General features: G+C 38.8%; 1 protein-coding gene across 1 annotated transcript; it reads right to left on the bottom strand.

Moving 5' to 3' along the window:
* Positions 1-2,311: 2,311 nt before the first annotated feature.
* On the bottom strand, positions 2,312-13,230 carry LOC311431373 (very long chain fatty acid elongase 4-like). The gene is made up of 9 exons (XM_084508824.1): positions 13,074-13,230; positions 12,817-12,922; positions 11,139-11,204; positions 9,282-9,469; positions 8,202-8,282; positions 7,248-7,304; positions 5,684-5,798; positions 4,714-4,841; positions 2,312-3,364 (listed from the first exon to the last, which is right to left on the bottom strand). The coding sequence occupies exons 3-9, from the start codon at positions 11,194-11,196 to the stop codon at positions 3,194-3,196; spliced, it is 798 nt and encodes a 265-aa protein (XP_084364950.1). The 5' UTR covers positions 11,197-11,204; positions 12,817-12,922; positions 13,074-13,230; the 3' UTR covers positions 2,312-3,193.
* Positions 13,231-16,561: the final 3,331 nt, after the last annotated feature.

Genomic DNA, 16,561 nt, shown 5'->3' with positions numbered 1-16,561 from the left:
TTTGAAAGTAATTTCATCAAAACATCCATAATTTACATTGACTTGAACAGTAGAAAAGATGTTGAACAGTACCAGTTATCAGGCTTATTCATTTAAACAGACTACTTACATTATGCTTTAATTTTGTAAGTACAAACTACTCCAAGGAGGTATAATGACCCATATTTTGCAGGGGAGATGCCTGCACACAACTGTGCCCTTGGAAGTCATCCATTGAGCTTGAATAGCACTTTAGCCTGCTCACACCAAAACGACACCATGTAGCTGAGTGCATTGTTTTTCACACAGCTGTGCCATCTTGTTTCCAGCGAAGTCTGCAGGCTTTGTCATTGATATTGGTGGGATCAGCATTTGGCCCAAAGGTTTGTATAAATCCAGCTGCAACAGGATATCTTCAATTCAGCCTCAAAGTGTTGGACTCTGCCAGACAGTATGAATCATCCAAACTTGCAATTTGTAATTTCCAGCCCTTGTGGCTCACAGTGCATTACTGTGATGTAATCTTTAACTCTAGGGACTTAGCTTAGAGGGGAAATCTCATTCTTTGCCTTTATTCTCTTTTAAATTCCAGAAGTGTGTACCTGTACTCTCAGTTTTTTGCTTTTGTCACAACAGCAAGTGGACAGTACCAACTCGGATATCCCAATTTAAAATAGAAGAATGAAGACAAAGGAATGCAGTCTAAAAGAGGAAAGAATCATGACCTGAAGAGCCAGAAGGTTACACCTATGCAACGTTATCTTCCCTGTTAAAGCAAGTAGTCTCACAAGTGAATTTTGTGTTGATGCTTTTGCAATAGTTGTGCTCTACATAAACATCTATTTAAGTATGCAAAGCAGGATGTTTCTGGGCAAACTTAATCCTTCCTTATCACCTAAATGAAAATAACTTTATTTTCATCCTATGCCCACTGAAGTCACGCTGACAAAATGTTTCTACCAGTTCAGAAGTGCAAGATCAGGCCGCTCAACCAGGCTAAGGAGGAAGGACAGGTATAGATAGATCAGAGGTTACTTGTCTAGGACAAACAATTACAGTGATGTGTGTTAGGTACTCAGTCGCTTATAACAAGATAGCAGGTGGCAAACTCATTCCTTTGCATTTTGTCATTAACTATGCTGCCAGTCACAGTCTAGAATCCATTGCAGTAAGCTCTGTCATACACAAATTAATCTCCATGCACTGCTTAAAACAACAATAAAAAGTTATATATATATATATATATATATATATATATATTTAAGTAGTAGATTTGCAAAAGTGTTGAGTAATCTTATCCAAACAATAAAAGAGCTTTACTTGCACCAGTCTTCAGTGCTGGAGAGGCCCCTTGGGAAACCTTGACTGTGAATACAGTATGCTAGATACACAGAAGATTTATTTCTCCTGCTTCACCAAACAAAGAGAAGAAACAAGGACTCACCCAGAGGTTTATCATTTAAAGCTTTAACAACAGTTGCATTATATTATGGAAAAGCAGCATAATTCATATAACAAGTAGCAGAGAGAAATATTTGGCAGGAAGGACAGCTAACACAGATTGAAATAAGGCCTGATTTGCTTTTCATATTCACCAATGAAAATCAGAATACTCAAATCAATGGAATTACATTTATAATGTATCACTGTGGTAATATCATAGAATCATTGTGTGTGAAGAAGGAATGGAAGAATACTAATTTATCTTATAAGTGTGAATGTAGCAGCTGAGAGAAAAGTTTGGCATATGCACACAAATCAGTGATGAACAAGTAGCATTTATTTTGGATATCTAGTAAGTTCCAGATTGATGTAAGATGTGCATTTTTTTTTTTTGTATGCACCCATTTAGGCAGTAGATTACTCTCCTGGACTTTTCCATAAAATATAGACTGTTTAAATTTCATGTGAATTTGGCTTTTAAGAACTTTGCATTTCAACTGTGAAAAAAAAAAAATCACTACTTTTAAATCACTATTTTTAATCAAAAAAGTAGAATGGAATAAATAAATAAAACTACATAGTTTAAAATCTGAATTTTAGATTTTCAAGACCAAATTTTTAACATTACTTAACTGTCTATAGATGAATGGAAGTGCCAAACTCTAGTTCTAATTGATTTAGGAGCAAAAAAGGAGCCAACAAGTGAATCAATAAATTCACCGGAGCTATGCAGCTTTGCACTAGCCAGTGAGTTGACTTCATAAATTTTGTATTAATGCTCATACAGTTTGGTATGAAAGATATTGCTTAAGGTGGTGGAAAACTTTTCATCTTTGATAAGAGGCAAAAGTTTGAAATAATAATAGTAATAACAAATGGGAGAAAAAAATTATCAATGGAGAGCCTTAATTTATTCTTCCTAACCAAAAATATGGCATCTATAGCAAGCAATACCAAATAGTCCTCATGCATGAAAACTTCTCTATTGATATGAAAGCAACAAAAGGCAAATAAGCATTCCAGCATTCCAGAAAGTGTTACATTATGATTCTTACTACATTAGTTTCCTAGTCTGGATGGAAAGGCTTGTGTGACATATTAGAGACAATAATGCCGTCTTTAGCTTCAGAATAGTGAAAGAACAGAGGCAGCTGTTCAGTTGGGCAAAGTAATATCCAGTTTCCTTCATGGTTACTCTAACATAAAGTGAAACCATAAGGGCCATATAGCTGTAATTCATCACAGTCCTACTAGAAGTTTCCTCAATAGGAAAGGCTGGGGTGAAGTGTACAGGTGAGTGCATCCCACAGTTACAGTAATTCCTGGCTGCTGCTGTCACATGGACACTGCTTTGAGGCTGGAGGTACCTGAGCCTGCCTGGTCTACAATGGTAAGCTGAGATGGTCTTATGAATGGAAAGAAACTCTACAGAAATGAGTCAAGGACTCAGAGTTGAATGATAGACTTTGCAAACCATGCTGACAGATGGAACGGAAAGTGGAGCTCTTATGGTGCTAATTTCACAAAGACTTCTGCATTGATGACTACGTGGCTTGGCTTTGTACCAGCTTCAAGTAAGTGAGCCCATTAATATCTTAACTCTTGAGTTTATGTTGTTCTTTTTCTCTTCCTAACTTGAAATATTTGAAGGCAACCAAGGGTTTGCACACACGAGCCTCACATACACTCCCCAGATACGTTTTCCTTCATGCAATCATGACAGAAGCAGCAGAGAATTTGCAAATATGCTCACTCTCCTCTTTGGTTTTCTTTAAGTTAGCTTCTTCTTCTTTCCCCTAGTGTACGTCCAATAGTAGTAGTGTAGGAAGAGAGCAATGAGGCTGAGAATGTAAAGGAAGACTGCAATGTTGAAACCATCAGGGAACGGGCATTCTGTGAAGAGGTTGTAGGAAGAATGAACAGCGATGGCCACAAACTGGCACTGGAAAAGGTGGAAAAAAGAAGCAGACAGATTAGGGATCCTACATATCCCAACTGAATGTTTAATTTATCATAAAGAATATCACAACATACTACATACTCATAGCATTCTCAACCCAGAGTAATACTGGCTTGTTTCTCCTGACATCCCTGAAAAACTTGCTTTTCAAGTCCAGCAGTGTTTTCCCCAATTTAAAAAGGAACACAACATGTCCACCAAACATTGAGTCTTACGCACTGCTGCAAGGAGCATATTTGAAATCCAGCCTCTCCCACCTAGGAGAACACCATTGCCTTTGTGTCACTTTTCTGTCGCAAACTGGTAACAGTTATTTTGGAATATGGAAACTAACAGTGGGAGAATCCATGTCTTCCCTATTGGTAATCAGATTATTATACTGTTAATGATTTTGATTGCTATTTTAGCTTAGAGAGAGGTGGTACAGATGTTACTTTTATCCACTTTGACATGAATCCTTTTTCCTTTGTATTCTACCACGTCACTTAATACTCTGGTGCAATGAGTTCTACCTACTGAATGTATATTAAATGAAAGCTGATTTCCTGCTTTTTGCATCACAAGTATCTTAATTTCTTACAAAATTTTCTTGTTCTGCTTTTGCCATTAAGGATAAATAAGAATTCTGGACCAGCCATCTACCCAATACTATTTTATATTTACCCTAGCTTTTCCTTCTCTTTTTGGCAACTGAATACTTTTTGTTTCCATAACCTCTCTTTATGTGGCATTAGCTCTCTCACATGCTTAACTACAACCATTGTCCTTGTCTGTAACATGGCTTTTATTCTGTATCTTTGAAAAAAACAAAGGGTTATACAAATTTGTCACCTCTTCAGAGATGAGGAAGAGAAAATTCAAAGGGCCTATCTACATAGCAAGTGAAACTCACACATTTTTCTTTAACTCCCCTCTGTTTGTCTGCAGTTATATATACTCTTCCCTTCTGAAGAAATTCAGTGAAGGCTGCCCAATCTCCTGCCCTCCTGAAAATCCAAAGCTTTCAAAATTAACTGCCACACACCTCTCAAGATCAAGCTGTTTTTAGGGTTCTGCAGGGTGAAAAGGTTGCCACATAAAGCAGAAGAGGAATAAGTGTTGGAAACTAATGCAGTCGCTGAAGGCCTCTTGGTAGTTTCCTGAAAGTACCATTTAGAGCAGGTAATCATCCAATTCACCTCTATTACTGATACATTAGGAAACCTAAGGACATGGTGATTTCCATAAACAGCAAGCACAAAGACCTGTGCCAGTGAAGGAACAGAGACAGACAGAAGGTGCCTTCACACCCAAGACATGGAAATGTAGAGATAAACACATGAATTAATTACCAGCTGCATGATGGTTAGGTAACGCTTCCACCACAGGTAACAGTGCATCTGTGGTCCCAGGCTGGCCAGGGCATAATAGCCGTACATGAAGATGTGTACAAAGGAGTTTAGCATCCCAATAAAGAAAGCTGAGGAGTAAAGAAGTCAGTATGAACAAGGCATATGAACCATTCAAAATTAACCTTTTGGTGAGCTCACATCCACTGTGATGGTGCTTTCAAAATACTACCCATATGTGTGAACTTTCAATCGAGATTCTACCTAGGATGTATTTCATATTCTCCCTGCACCTTTCAACATATTTCCATCCCATATCTAGTGTTCTGGGACAGAGGAGAATACTACCCATATGTGTGAACTTCCAATCGAGATTCTACCTAGGATGTATTTCATATTCTCCCTGCACCTTTCAACATATTTCCATCCCATATCTAGTGTTCTGGGACAGAGAAGTGCCTCAAAGACAGAGGTACTTGATCTTCTGACCCAGGCATTTCATACCATTCACGTGTCAAGGCCATGTAGTTAAAATGACTCCCCCCAGAGAGTTTACCCTAGCTTCTTGTGTAGAGCCCACCTATACTGGTAAAAGAAAGCAGTCTGAATACAGACCAGAAAGGAAATGAGGGAGAACTGGGTACAGTCAGAACAGGAAACAGAGACAGAACCTGTACCACTGCATCAGGCCCAGCTGAATGGAGAGTGCTGGTCTAGATGGAGATATAAATAGGCCTAGTATAGGATAATACCGTTTCTGCGTGGACAGGGAATGACTGGCACATTCTTCTACTGGAAGAGGCAGTTACTATAGCAGTCTAAATAGCCCAAAGAGCTGAGCAGATGTTACCAACTGAAATGCACATGTTTTTCACACCTTTGGAAATAAGTGAGCTTTCTACCTACCAGTCAGCCCATCTGCACTGTTTATGCTATCTCCGCAAGAAAATTAAAACACAAGGTGTCCACTTACCTTGTCCTCCAGGCACGTATTTCACCCCTGACCACCAATTGAACAGCATAGTGCCATGATGATACACATGCAGAAAAGTCACCTGTTCTTGTTTCTTGCGCAGAATAATGAAAACCTGAAAGAAGCCAAAGGAAAATCTTGAGTTGGTATGTTTTGATAGAAGATTTTATGCTAAATGTGATAGTGATAACAGTAGTGAATAATGATTCTAAATCTTCCAAAACTCATTTCCTCTGCTCTTGATAGAAACTGGTGAAATTCAAAACATGCATTACATCCCATATTATCTGTAATGAAGAGAAACTGAAGGATACCGTTTCTTCCACTGAGTCCCAACTATTTTTACCTTTGGATTCAGGTCCTAAGGTCCAAAGAGGACTCATCTCGAGTCTCTGACTGAGCTTCCATATAATTTACAGCTGCTTTGGTCTGATCCTTTTCAGGACAAAGATTAGATTCTTACTGGTACCAGAGAATGATCTACAGTGCTGTGATGAATGTCCAAATCCTCTGGAATTTGCATTAGTAAAGAGAATGATTTTCATATATGAATATGTGTCATGTCACTGTACTTGTGCGCGCACACACACTATCAAAATGTGAATCTGCTTTTCAGGGACCCAGGACTGACAAAAAGCTGCTTTTCTTGCTGATAAAAGCAGAGATGGGATTGGTGAACTCACTGGCAAGAAGCCTAGGAGGGCTCCATGTGCTGATTCACTTTTCAGACAGTGTGTTATCAATTTGTCTCACAAAGAGCACTAGACTGCGAAGTCTTTGGTCAGGATACAGTTTACTCCTGCTGACCTATCAGAGAGATATGATTCCCTTGTTAGTTCAGTCAACTCTTTATTATATAGGAGAACACCTGACAGACAAGCTATAAAATAATACTGTCTTCAGGTGAACTTTCAGTTTTACATGGGGCACAAACTTTTAACCCACAGCTCTAGAACAATCTGTGTCAGATAAGCAGAACACATACTTGTATGTGTGCAGTTTCTTTCCTGCCCAGCTAACCTCTGTTATTCAGCCAAATGGCCAGTGGCATGTTCTGTCTGGCAGCAAATATCCAGCAGCCTTAATCAACTGGTAGCTAAGATTTTGGGAGACCATCTGTTAATAGCCATTCTTAGAGCTTCTCCCCAGCACTGTGGTCAGGAGGGAATGTCCTCCCACAGGGAGAGTGCTGGAGAGTGGAAAGTGTGCAGCCACTGGGACAGAGATGGGCAAACTGCACAGGAATGATTCTTTTCTTCTGGAAAGAGGTTTTTGAGGAAAACTATCAGCATGATATCCTGTGGCATTGCTGGGCACTTGCATACAAAATGCTGTCATAAACCAGCACACTGAAGCTGCACCCTCTCCTTTAACAGTATCAGCCTTACTCACATTAGCAGGCAGAACAGAACGCATGAAAAACAGCATTTACTAAAAAGCACCAACTGAATCAATACAGGATCAACCAAGGACATTAGCTTATGACACTCTGCCCCATTCTGACAAGGAAGCAATTTGTTTACAGCGCCAGTTCTGCTACGGAGCCGAGCCAAGCTTTCCTTACCGTATCAAGCAGTTCGATGACTTTGGAGAAGAAGAACCACCAACACACTCTTGCCATCTGCCGGGCATCACAAGGAAACGCTGTTAGACCTCAACGCAAAATGACTGCCTGAGACTTTTAACTATGAAGTGTGTGAACACTGCCAACCTGGGATGGACAGCAAAGGAGAAAAGCTAAGTGTTTTGTTGTTGTTATTTGTTGTGGTGTTTTTTGTTTGTTTGTTTGTTTTTTCTTTTTAATGACAGTTGTTTTTTTCACGTTGGGAGCTCAGGAAGGACTGTTGATCTGCAGGAAAAGCATTCCAGGTTTCTTTAGCAGTATAGATGAGTGTTTACTAAATTCCTTGCTCTTTGATAAGGCAAGGGTGTGCTGCCCTGAAAACATTTCCAGCATGATGGCAAATATTTGAAGAACTGGAAAGCTGATATCCATGCTTAGATGTGTTCAAAACCTGTTAGCATCCAGAAGAAAAACAATACCTCTGTAGTCAGACAGAAGAAACTCAATCAGCATTTTGGAAAGCTGAAGTTGGTGGGACCGAAATCCCCCTGTGATAGGCAGACAAGGAATTTTTTAGTCAAATCCTCCAGCTAAAAGAAATTTTGAGTAAGATTTGTGCCATGGAAATTTTGGTATATGAAAATTGTTTTTCTAGTTGGCAGTGATCACTCAGAATCCTTACATAATCAATGGAAAGAGACATATTTTTCAGATGTAATTTACAATAGCTATACTAGATGTCTACCTTTCAGGTGGTAGGAATACCTTCACTGCAGTGATCAAAGACAGAACTTAGATGGCTACATTAGCTGAGATGATTAATTTGTTCAGAACTAAAGCAAAGTGTAACTGTTGAAGAAGTTTTTAGGGATGACAACTGCTGTTTACCAGGCAAATAATCTGTATACCAACAGGAGGAACAGGGACTAAGGCAAGTTTTTTATAAAAGTATACCCTCATTCCTAGTTCACTTTGGCTATAATCCACTGGCTGGCACAGGTAGCTGTAGTCATCCAAGACTGAAGTTATCAGAAACTGAAACAAAAGAAAAGCAATGAGATCCATTTTATGTTCAACACCATCTGTTCCAAAAAGATGCAAGTATTAATGCTAAAAGTCATAGGATCTTTATTTAGTGTTCACTGATAGAAGATCAATGTAATTTATATAGCTGAACAAATAGTAAAAGCCTAAAACAAAGTACTTCACATCTGTGTTGGAATGTGAAAAAGGAAATTTGTTCTGTGCATATTTATAACTCTTTATGTAACAATGAGAGTGCTCAAAAAATTTAGCAGGAATAATGAATTCTAGGCTTCAGAATCTCTCTGCAAGAATCTCTCTGTGTTCTCATTTGCAAAGACTTTGTACTATTTTGTTTTGGCTGTTTGCATTTGCCTATTAATTGGAAAACCAAGAACTATATTAATTATACCAGTGCAACCAAACAACCATGCACAGACAACCAGTACGAATTACATCATAAATTGAAAGGGCAAATTTGTTGATATTAAAAAGTTTTTCAAAACAATTCAGCAGTACTATCTTGAAGAGTTTTCAGTGGCATGTTAACTTGTAGAAAGGTTTGGACATTGAGAAGAAAACAATGTCATCAGTACTCTTGACAGCAGGAAGCTATAGTGTGCTTGGCAGTCCTGGAGAAGATTGTACAAGTCTGAAAAAGCAGTTCTCCTAGAAGTGGGTCCCTCACCAGCCAGGCATGAGAAAAAGTGTCACACATCCTCCATACACTGTAGGAAATATCAATTTTTAACTTTTTCATTCAGGATTATTTCAACATGAATTTTATTAATGAGAGGAAGATTCAAAAATGGTAGGAAATAAGGTATACTTTGGAAATATTTCATCCCTTTTAACAGGGCAGTATTGCCCCTCTTGTGGCAAAACGTAGATATGTCCAAATCAGCACCCACTCCGTTCATTAGAGTCCAACATCTAAAGCTGTTAAAATGTTTCTGGCTTTCAAACAGTTCCCTGATTCTTATCCAGAAGGGAGCAATCCTGTCTCCTCACCTCATAAAACATGTAACTTGATAGCATCATCATGGATAGATTGTAGGCAACCAGTAGACCTCGCAGCTTCAGCGGTTTCTGGTTACGCATGTAGAAGGGCCCCAGTGCCACAACAAGGAGGTAGAAGGCAAAAAGGAGTGTAACTGGCAGTGGAGAGTGGACCAGAGGCCATGGGTCCGTCCTTGGATCTGAAAAGCAAAACACACAGTCAAATTTGCTCATCTTCCACATTGTGTAGCAGATATATTTAATTATTTCCCTTCATCCTGCTCTCTGTAGCACGCTCAAAGGCAGAAAACACTGAGGCTCCATGTGACAGACCGCTAAACAGCTTTAGCACTACATTAGGATTAGGGCTGTAGTGCCCATAGGACTGCTTTGCTGAGCACCAACCTCCTGTGGCACAGTAGGGAACAGGTCTTTCCTGTCAGGAGCTGGACTCCTCACCCCTGGCTGCAACACTGTCCCACACACTGGAATAAGAAGTAGCTTGAGACACCTGCATCAGAGATGCACAAAACAAACCAAAGAGTTCCTGAATCTTCAAGAGCATAAAACTTTACAGCTAAATAATAGATTGTTTCCATCACTAATGTTATTTCCTTCATGACACACAATGTTCAGGACATCTGAAATTCTCCACTCCCTTATTTTTATATCTACTTATAGGGTGGACCCTCTTAAAAGCACAGCTTTTTTTTCTGCAAAGTGACAAAACTCTTCTCTGTGCTAAAGTTGCTCTTCAGTTCTTCATGAAAAGAAAGCTCAACAGATTTTCTGTCACTCTTCCTCCTCCTAATCCTGCCTCATCCCTGACCCACAGAAATGCAGGAGGCAAAAATGCTGTTGTTCTCATCCATGCATTCCTCTCCTATTTCTGAGTCAGTCACTGCTCTACTAAACTTCCTCATCATCTCCCTTTGCTTCTTGACCTGCCAGTCCTAAAGGCCTCTCATAGGGGATGCTTGCTGAAGTCCGCTTCTGAACTTTATTCATTGGCTCAATCAACATGCCATGAGCTCCAGGGTATTTTTTAAAAATGACATTCCTGTCCACAGCACTTTGCTAATCTCCATTCCTTTTAGACCTCCAAGTTTTTTACTATTCCTGTTTTATGTAATTTAAAGGCTTTGTCAAGAGTTCTTTGATATTCCACTTCTGGATTTAACAGTCTGTCAGAAGTCCTGAATTCCCATTCAAACTCTTCTGAAATTCAAGTTCTGAAACATTTATGACCAACAGTCTATGTCCCATGTCCTTCCCTTACCAGAACCACCACATAAACCTGCCACGGCAGCTGCATACAAACTTGTGACATTTAACCTTGGAGTTCTCATAGGGCTTTGCCAAACTGAATTTATAGCTACTGAAGACCTGAGGTCTCCTAACTACAAAGTGGAAAACCTCAAACACTGAGCTGTGTTTTCTGTCAGTATCTTGATTACTGGTTTGACTTGAACTTGCATCACAAGGAGTTTAAATCTTAGAGTATCAACTCTTTGATTTACTATGTTTTCCCACAACACATGCATTAAAAATAAATTAAAAAATCTATCATATTCCAGACTTATAATATAGTCCTTAGCACATCTTTCTTGCCATCCTGTCAGAGCCCATTGTAAGTTAAACAGAAAGTTGTTGGGAATTCCCCAATGTAGGAAAATCCCCCATCATCCTTACTCTCATACAACTGGAGTGTCCCTGAGATATATTTGAAGACTTAAAGAAAGTTCAGGATGATGAGGAAAGAAAAGTGAAAAAAATGTGGGCTCATAGGAGGATCACACTGATAGGTTTGTTCTTTGTGATCATGCTGTTCATGTGGAAATTTCTATTTAAGAGAGCATCTCTACCTACCTCCACTTTCAAGGATCCAGTTGTAGAATTCTTGAGTTTTCTGCAAAGTTGAAGCCATCACAAGTTCTAGAAAGAAATCAAAATGAACATTCTCAGGATCATATCAGCCCCATTTATCCTAGCCTTGGCTGAGCCCTGAAAAAGGAGACACGTTAGACAAAGCTCAGGACTCCAGTCATTAAAAACAAAATAATTTGCTCTCTCTAGGAACTGTAACTTTGGACCAGGATCAGAACCATATTTTAAGAAGGAAGGAGAAGAATCCTCTTGTAATGTTTAGCTATTTGTTTACCTTCTGTATGTCAAGATTTCACTGCCTTGTTGATGTTTCACCAGCAAAAAATACCTTGACTATCTGTATTCAAAATATAAAGAGCTCTGTCTACCATGTGATTATGTTAGGCACAACAGAAAAAGCAGTGTAGGCACAACATTTGCACTAGGACACAGACCAGGTGTCAAAATTGAATTCTTTCAGAGGCTTTCATGGAGATTGCATGCTAACATGCAATTTAGGACTAATTTATCACTCTTGCAACTCTAGAGATGTTGACTAAGCTATGTTGGTTCTTTAGCTTTCTGAGGAACAGTATAAATTGTGGGGTTTGTTTGTTTGTTTTTGCTTTATCTAGTTATACTATAATATAGTATATTATTATAAAGTATAATACTCATATATAAAATGTTGTTTCTTCTGTTCCCTATTTTCCTTTAGTAGGGAGATCTTTTCAATGGTATTCAGAAGTGCCAAAGTTCACCTAGAAAACAATTTATTGCAGTGATTTCCAACAGCCTTTGTTATCTGTTGTAGTTTTGTTTCATTAGAAAATATGTAAGGACATCTTCTTCCCAGATTCATCTCCTCCTGGTACTGAGAAAAACACATTTTCTGCTTTGACTTCTCATAGATTGCTGAGTCTAAGAATACCCATACCACCTCTGGAACTGTCTCCTCTCCTGTGCCCACTGAGGTTCCTGCTGCAAGAACAGTAGCTTGTACATTACATGGCAGGAAAAACTGTGGCATAATATAAGACCTCTTATACTAGTATAAATACGTTTTTAAGGGGCTTTATGAGTATAAACATTTTCCTAATACCCAGACCACACAGTTCTGCTCGAACTACAAATGCATAGAGTGCACTATTTACCAGCTATACCTATGTACAAAAAAAAAATTTGAACTAACATGCCTGACTATATCCCAATTGTACACGGATTTACTCTGGTGAAACACAACAAAATGTACCTTTACCTACACCTCCCCATCTGCAGACCTCACAGCCTGACATGCATCAGCAAACACAGCACCATTATGGTGATATAAGCATAGTTGCACATATTTCTCTTCTGCAGTCAATCACTGCAGTCAAAACACTCTTTGGTCTGCTTCTCTGACATAGGCTCTGAGAGTGAGCGAATCTTGTATGCATCCTGGCACAGAGGCACACACCCTTGTAATCTGGGCAGAACCTGCCAGCAGAGAGATTAGTTAGTGATTATCAGCTGGCTCAGAGTCAATCCAGCAGGGATTTCATATGGCTACATGCCCTTGGACATTCCTCACACATTCCAGATCACTCCACTCCACTTCTTTTGCTTCCCTCAAACCATAGACTTCATGCCTCATGAAAGAAATGAGTGAAAGAAAAAAACTGTGAAGGAAGAACAGACTTACCCCACCAGTTCAGATGGCTTAAGTCTCCCTTTCTTCAGGGTGTCCCCAGCATATCACCTGTTTTCCTGTCACTCTGGGTACATGCAGCAGACAGCAAAATAAGAAGCTGCAAGAGCATGTGCCATTAAGCAGACATCATGCCCAGCTTTCCTCTGAAGAAACGAAGTGAGTAAGTGGTCTGTCTGGTGGGTCTCACACAGATGTGGCTGATCTTCATGCCTTTTAAGTACAACACAGCATCCCCCACAAGTACCCACCGTAAAATCACCGCGAGATGCAGACACCGTGTTGTTGCTGAAGGCAGTTTCGTAACTTTGCAGGAGACGAGGTTACATCACATACTCCTCCCCCTCCCTCTCCCCACATGATTTATCAGATTAGGGAACTGGAAAGAAAAGGAAAATGAATGCTGAACAGGACTGGGACTCCACAGGAGTGAACCACTGACCTTTAGTCTCACACTTGGGAGCCTAGCCAAATCTTCATGTGGGAGCCAGACCAGCATTTCTTCTGCAGATTTCTTCAGGACATGACATGACAGCTTTTCAAACAGTAGAAAATGAGGAATCATGCCTAGACAATAACCTGGAAAACAGTCTGTTGGACAATACCTGGAAAACAGTCTGTTTGGAGCAATGCTTCAGCCCATCACAGGTAGCCATTAGTTTTCATTTTGTGTGCTCAAATTCAGTCAAGACCAGAAAAAGAGAAAGCAGGGAATGGTAGGAACACACACCCACTCACTCATTCATTCATTCACTCAAGGAAAGGAGAGCAAATTCAGGGGGAATCGTCCGCTTATATCCAAGCTCTGGGTAGTCACATTTGCTGATTTTAAACAAACATGAAAAATTATTGAGTTTGACAGTGATACCAAGTTTTCCTATCTGTGACCTTCAGCAGCCATACCAAGGAACAATACAGAGAGCCTTAAATGGCACTGGCTTAAATCAGTAATTGTGATTTATGTGATTCATTCCTCTGTGGAAATACCAATGCTGAGACAGCACTCAGGCTCTGTCCCACCAATAAGCAGTGCAATGCCATGCTCTGTGGTTCTGCTTGGTCATCTGAGGTGTACCTGCATCTGGGGTGCATACATTCCCTGTTATTTTTCCAGTGGACATGGTTTATTAGCAGAACTCTGAAAAAAAGAGAGTAGCATTATAATGCAGTTCCACTGCATTTTGTCAGTTACCAGATATGTCATAAGCACTTCTGAAGAGCAAAACACTGAAGATTAGCTTTTGACAATGGGATAATTAGAAATATCATGTGATAGGAGGTTTTGATCCAAATACATCACTCTGTTAATGCTGTTGGACAACTAATATGCTTCATGACATGGAAATTATAAGGGAGATTAATCACCTTTAGAAAAGGTGATTTAGGATGTGGGCTTTGAGGTTGGGGTTACCAGAAGGGTAACCCAGATTAGGAGAAAGTTGGACTAACCTTTAGTATCATGGTTTGTTTGTTTATTTATTTTTTTTTATCCAAGTCGTCATTGATTCAGGTTAAAGGACACAACAGTCTACTTTACATGCTGGTTTTTTTTGTTGTTGTTTGTTTGTGGTTTTTTTGTTTGTTTGCTTTTTTGTTTTTCATAATTTCCTATAAACATCCTTCCTCAGAGTTTTTAATTTCACTTTAGCCAATAAAATTCATTTCTAAAGTTTTGGTGCCCAAATTCTTAAAAGGTTTGGGTGATTTATCTGTGTGAGTCAGTAAATTAGACAAGCCTTTTCCATCTGTTATTATGTATAGATGAGAATATTTTATTACTGTTTTCTAGTAATTTTAAGTAATGTTTGCTGAGAAGATATTTATATGGTAGTATAAAACTCAGGAATACAGACACAATATTTTCCATCAAACCTTTCTACACTGGAAAACAAACAAACAAACAAACAAAAACATAATCTAAGTGAATTTTCACAAGTGCACTTCATTTGAGGCAAAGTATGATATTACTGATGTAAGCTGAAATGAGTTCTTCCAAAAACTACCATGAAGTGTATTTCATTTTTTCAAACTTGTCCTGTTCCTGAAGTATTCCCAATGGTACTATTGCAGATGTTCATTAGCATGACTGGCGGATGGACAGATTGCATCAATAACACGGTACTTTGTGCACTCCTATGATGGGTGGCCTTTGATGGATTTCAGTACAAATGTCAGAGCAAGTCTATGGGGAACATAGCCTCGTGGCTTTCAGTTTCATGAAACAGAAAAAAAATATAACTCTTTCACTGCAGAAGTATTAAGGGAGCTCTGAATGCCAAAGTGAATTGGGTTTTTCATTCAGTGACTGGTCAAGAAGAAAAGGTGTTGTAGGAATATGTATTGCTGGCGTAGTAAAAGCAATTCAGTTATGTACAATATACGACAGTCAGTTCAGACAAGTCAATCTGAGATTTAAAAGATTGAATATTCTACCTATTTTAAAACCTACAAATTTCTTGCACACTACATTGGTATTTGCCACAAATTAGTTATCAATATTAATACCATCAGTAAAATAGTTCTGAGAGGTTCTACCCAATACAGTGTTTGTTGTTTAGTCTTCTGATTGTTCTGAACAAAACTGTTAAAAGAACACACTAACAAAACAAACCTGTTTCAATAGTTGAGAAAGATAAAGAGAAGTGGATCAGTTTGTTCTGGATATCTAGGCTACATCCTACTGATGCTCTTTACACCACAGTGGAGGCTTATCAGATCTGACAAGCCTGTGTGCTTTGCTTTACCCACCTACACCTCATAAGAAATAGATGTGCTTTTGTACTCATCTAGATTTCAAAACATAATGGGTTCTAACTTCACCTCTTTTAGCCATGCTCCTTGTAGTTCTGAGCATTTAGCTAACTCTCTTGTAAAATAAGACCAAAATTACTTAACTACCTAAAAAGTTTCTTTTAATATAGATGAAATTGCTTGAAAAAGTGAGAACTGTTTCTTGATATTAACCAAGTTATTGCACCAAATTTAAGACCTTTTTTTTTCTTTTTTTTTTTTTTTTTTTTAACTTTTTCCAGTCTTTAGACCATCATTACATTATTTCAGTCATCCACAGAATCAAAACCAAGTTGTATAAAGTGGGAAAGTCTCAAAGTCTCAGACCTGATATCCAATTTATTTTCATTTTCCCAGTGTTACAAAGGTATAAGCCATGTTCAAGGAACTTTAATAATCAACAACAATTAAAAAAAAAAAAAAAAGGCTGAGGTAAGTTTACCAAACAAGCAAATTGACTTTCTTTATCGGCTCTAAATTGCAGGGAGGCATGGGGTGATATTGAAAACAGTGAAAGACAAGATCTTTTCTGCAGTGGAACACACCTTCAAGTGATATCACCAGCCTGCTGAAGTCAACAAACCAACAAATAATAGCAGAAGGAGTTTCAAGCTAGTTTAAAGAATATCTGACCAGCTAAGGCACCAAAACCTTAACTACCAGTACACATTTAAAGATCTGAGGAGGTCAGATGCCTCCTGAAAATTGCATATCCCTTGGAAGACTTGAATGCCAACAAATTCACTTCATATACAGTTTAGCTGAACCCAACCTCTTGACTGTTTCATGAATGTGTTATTGATATACATATATTTAAAATCACTTGTAACTTACATGTATGTATGAAACTTATGCTTCGGGATGCCTGACCAGAGGTGAAGTCCAAAGGATGACTTACAGCACTAGGTTTGCAACATACATATAAGGTGGTACTTTCCTGACCAGCTGC

This window comes from Aythya ferina, assembly GCF_964211825.1.
Source record: "Aythya ferina genome assembly, chromosome: 1".
NCBI lineage: Eukaryota > Metazoa > Chordata > Aves > Anseriformes > Anatidae > Aythya > Aythya ferina.
This window is presented reverse-complemented; position numbering and strand designations above follow the sequence as displayed.

What these genes read in the sequence shown, in the direction of transcription:
- LOC311431373 (XM_084508824.1), bottom strand. Translation starts at nt 11,196, where the DNA reads ATGGCTTCAACTTTGCAGAAAACTCAAGAATTCTACAACTGGATCCTT. An exon ending in CAAGTTACATGTTTTATGAG is followed by an intron (nt 8,283 to 9,281) that starts GTGAGGAGACAG and finishes CTTTTGTTTCAG; the next exon opens with TTTCTGATAACTTCAGTCTT. An exon ending in ACCTAACCATCATGCAGCTG is followed by an intron (nt 3,365 to 4,713) that starts GTAATTAATTCA and finishes CACCTTTTCCAG; the next exon opens with TGCCAGTTTGTGGCCATCGC.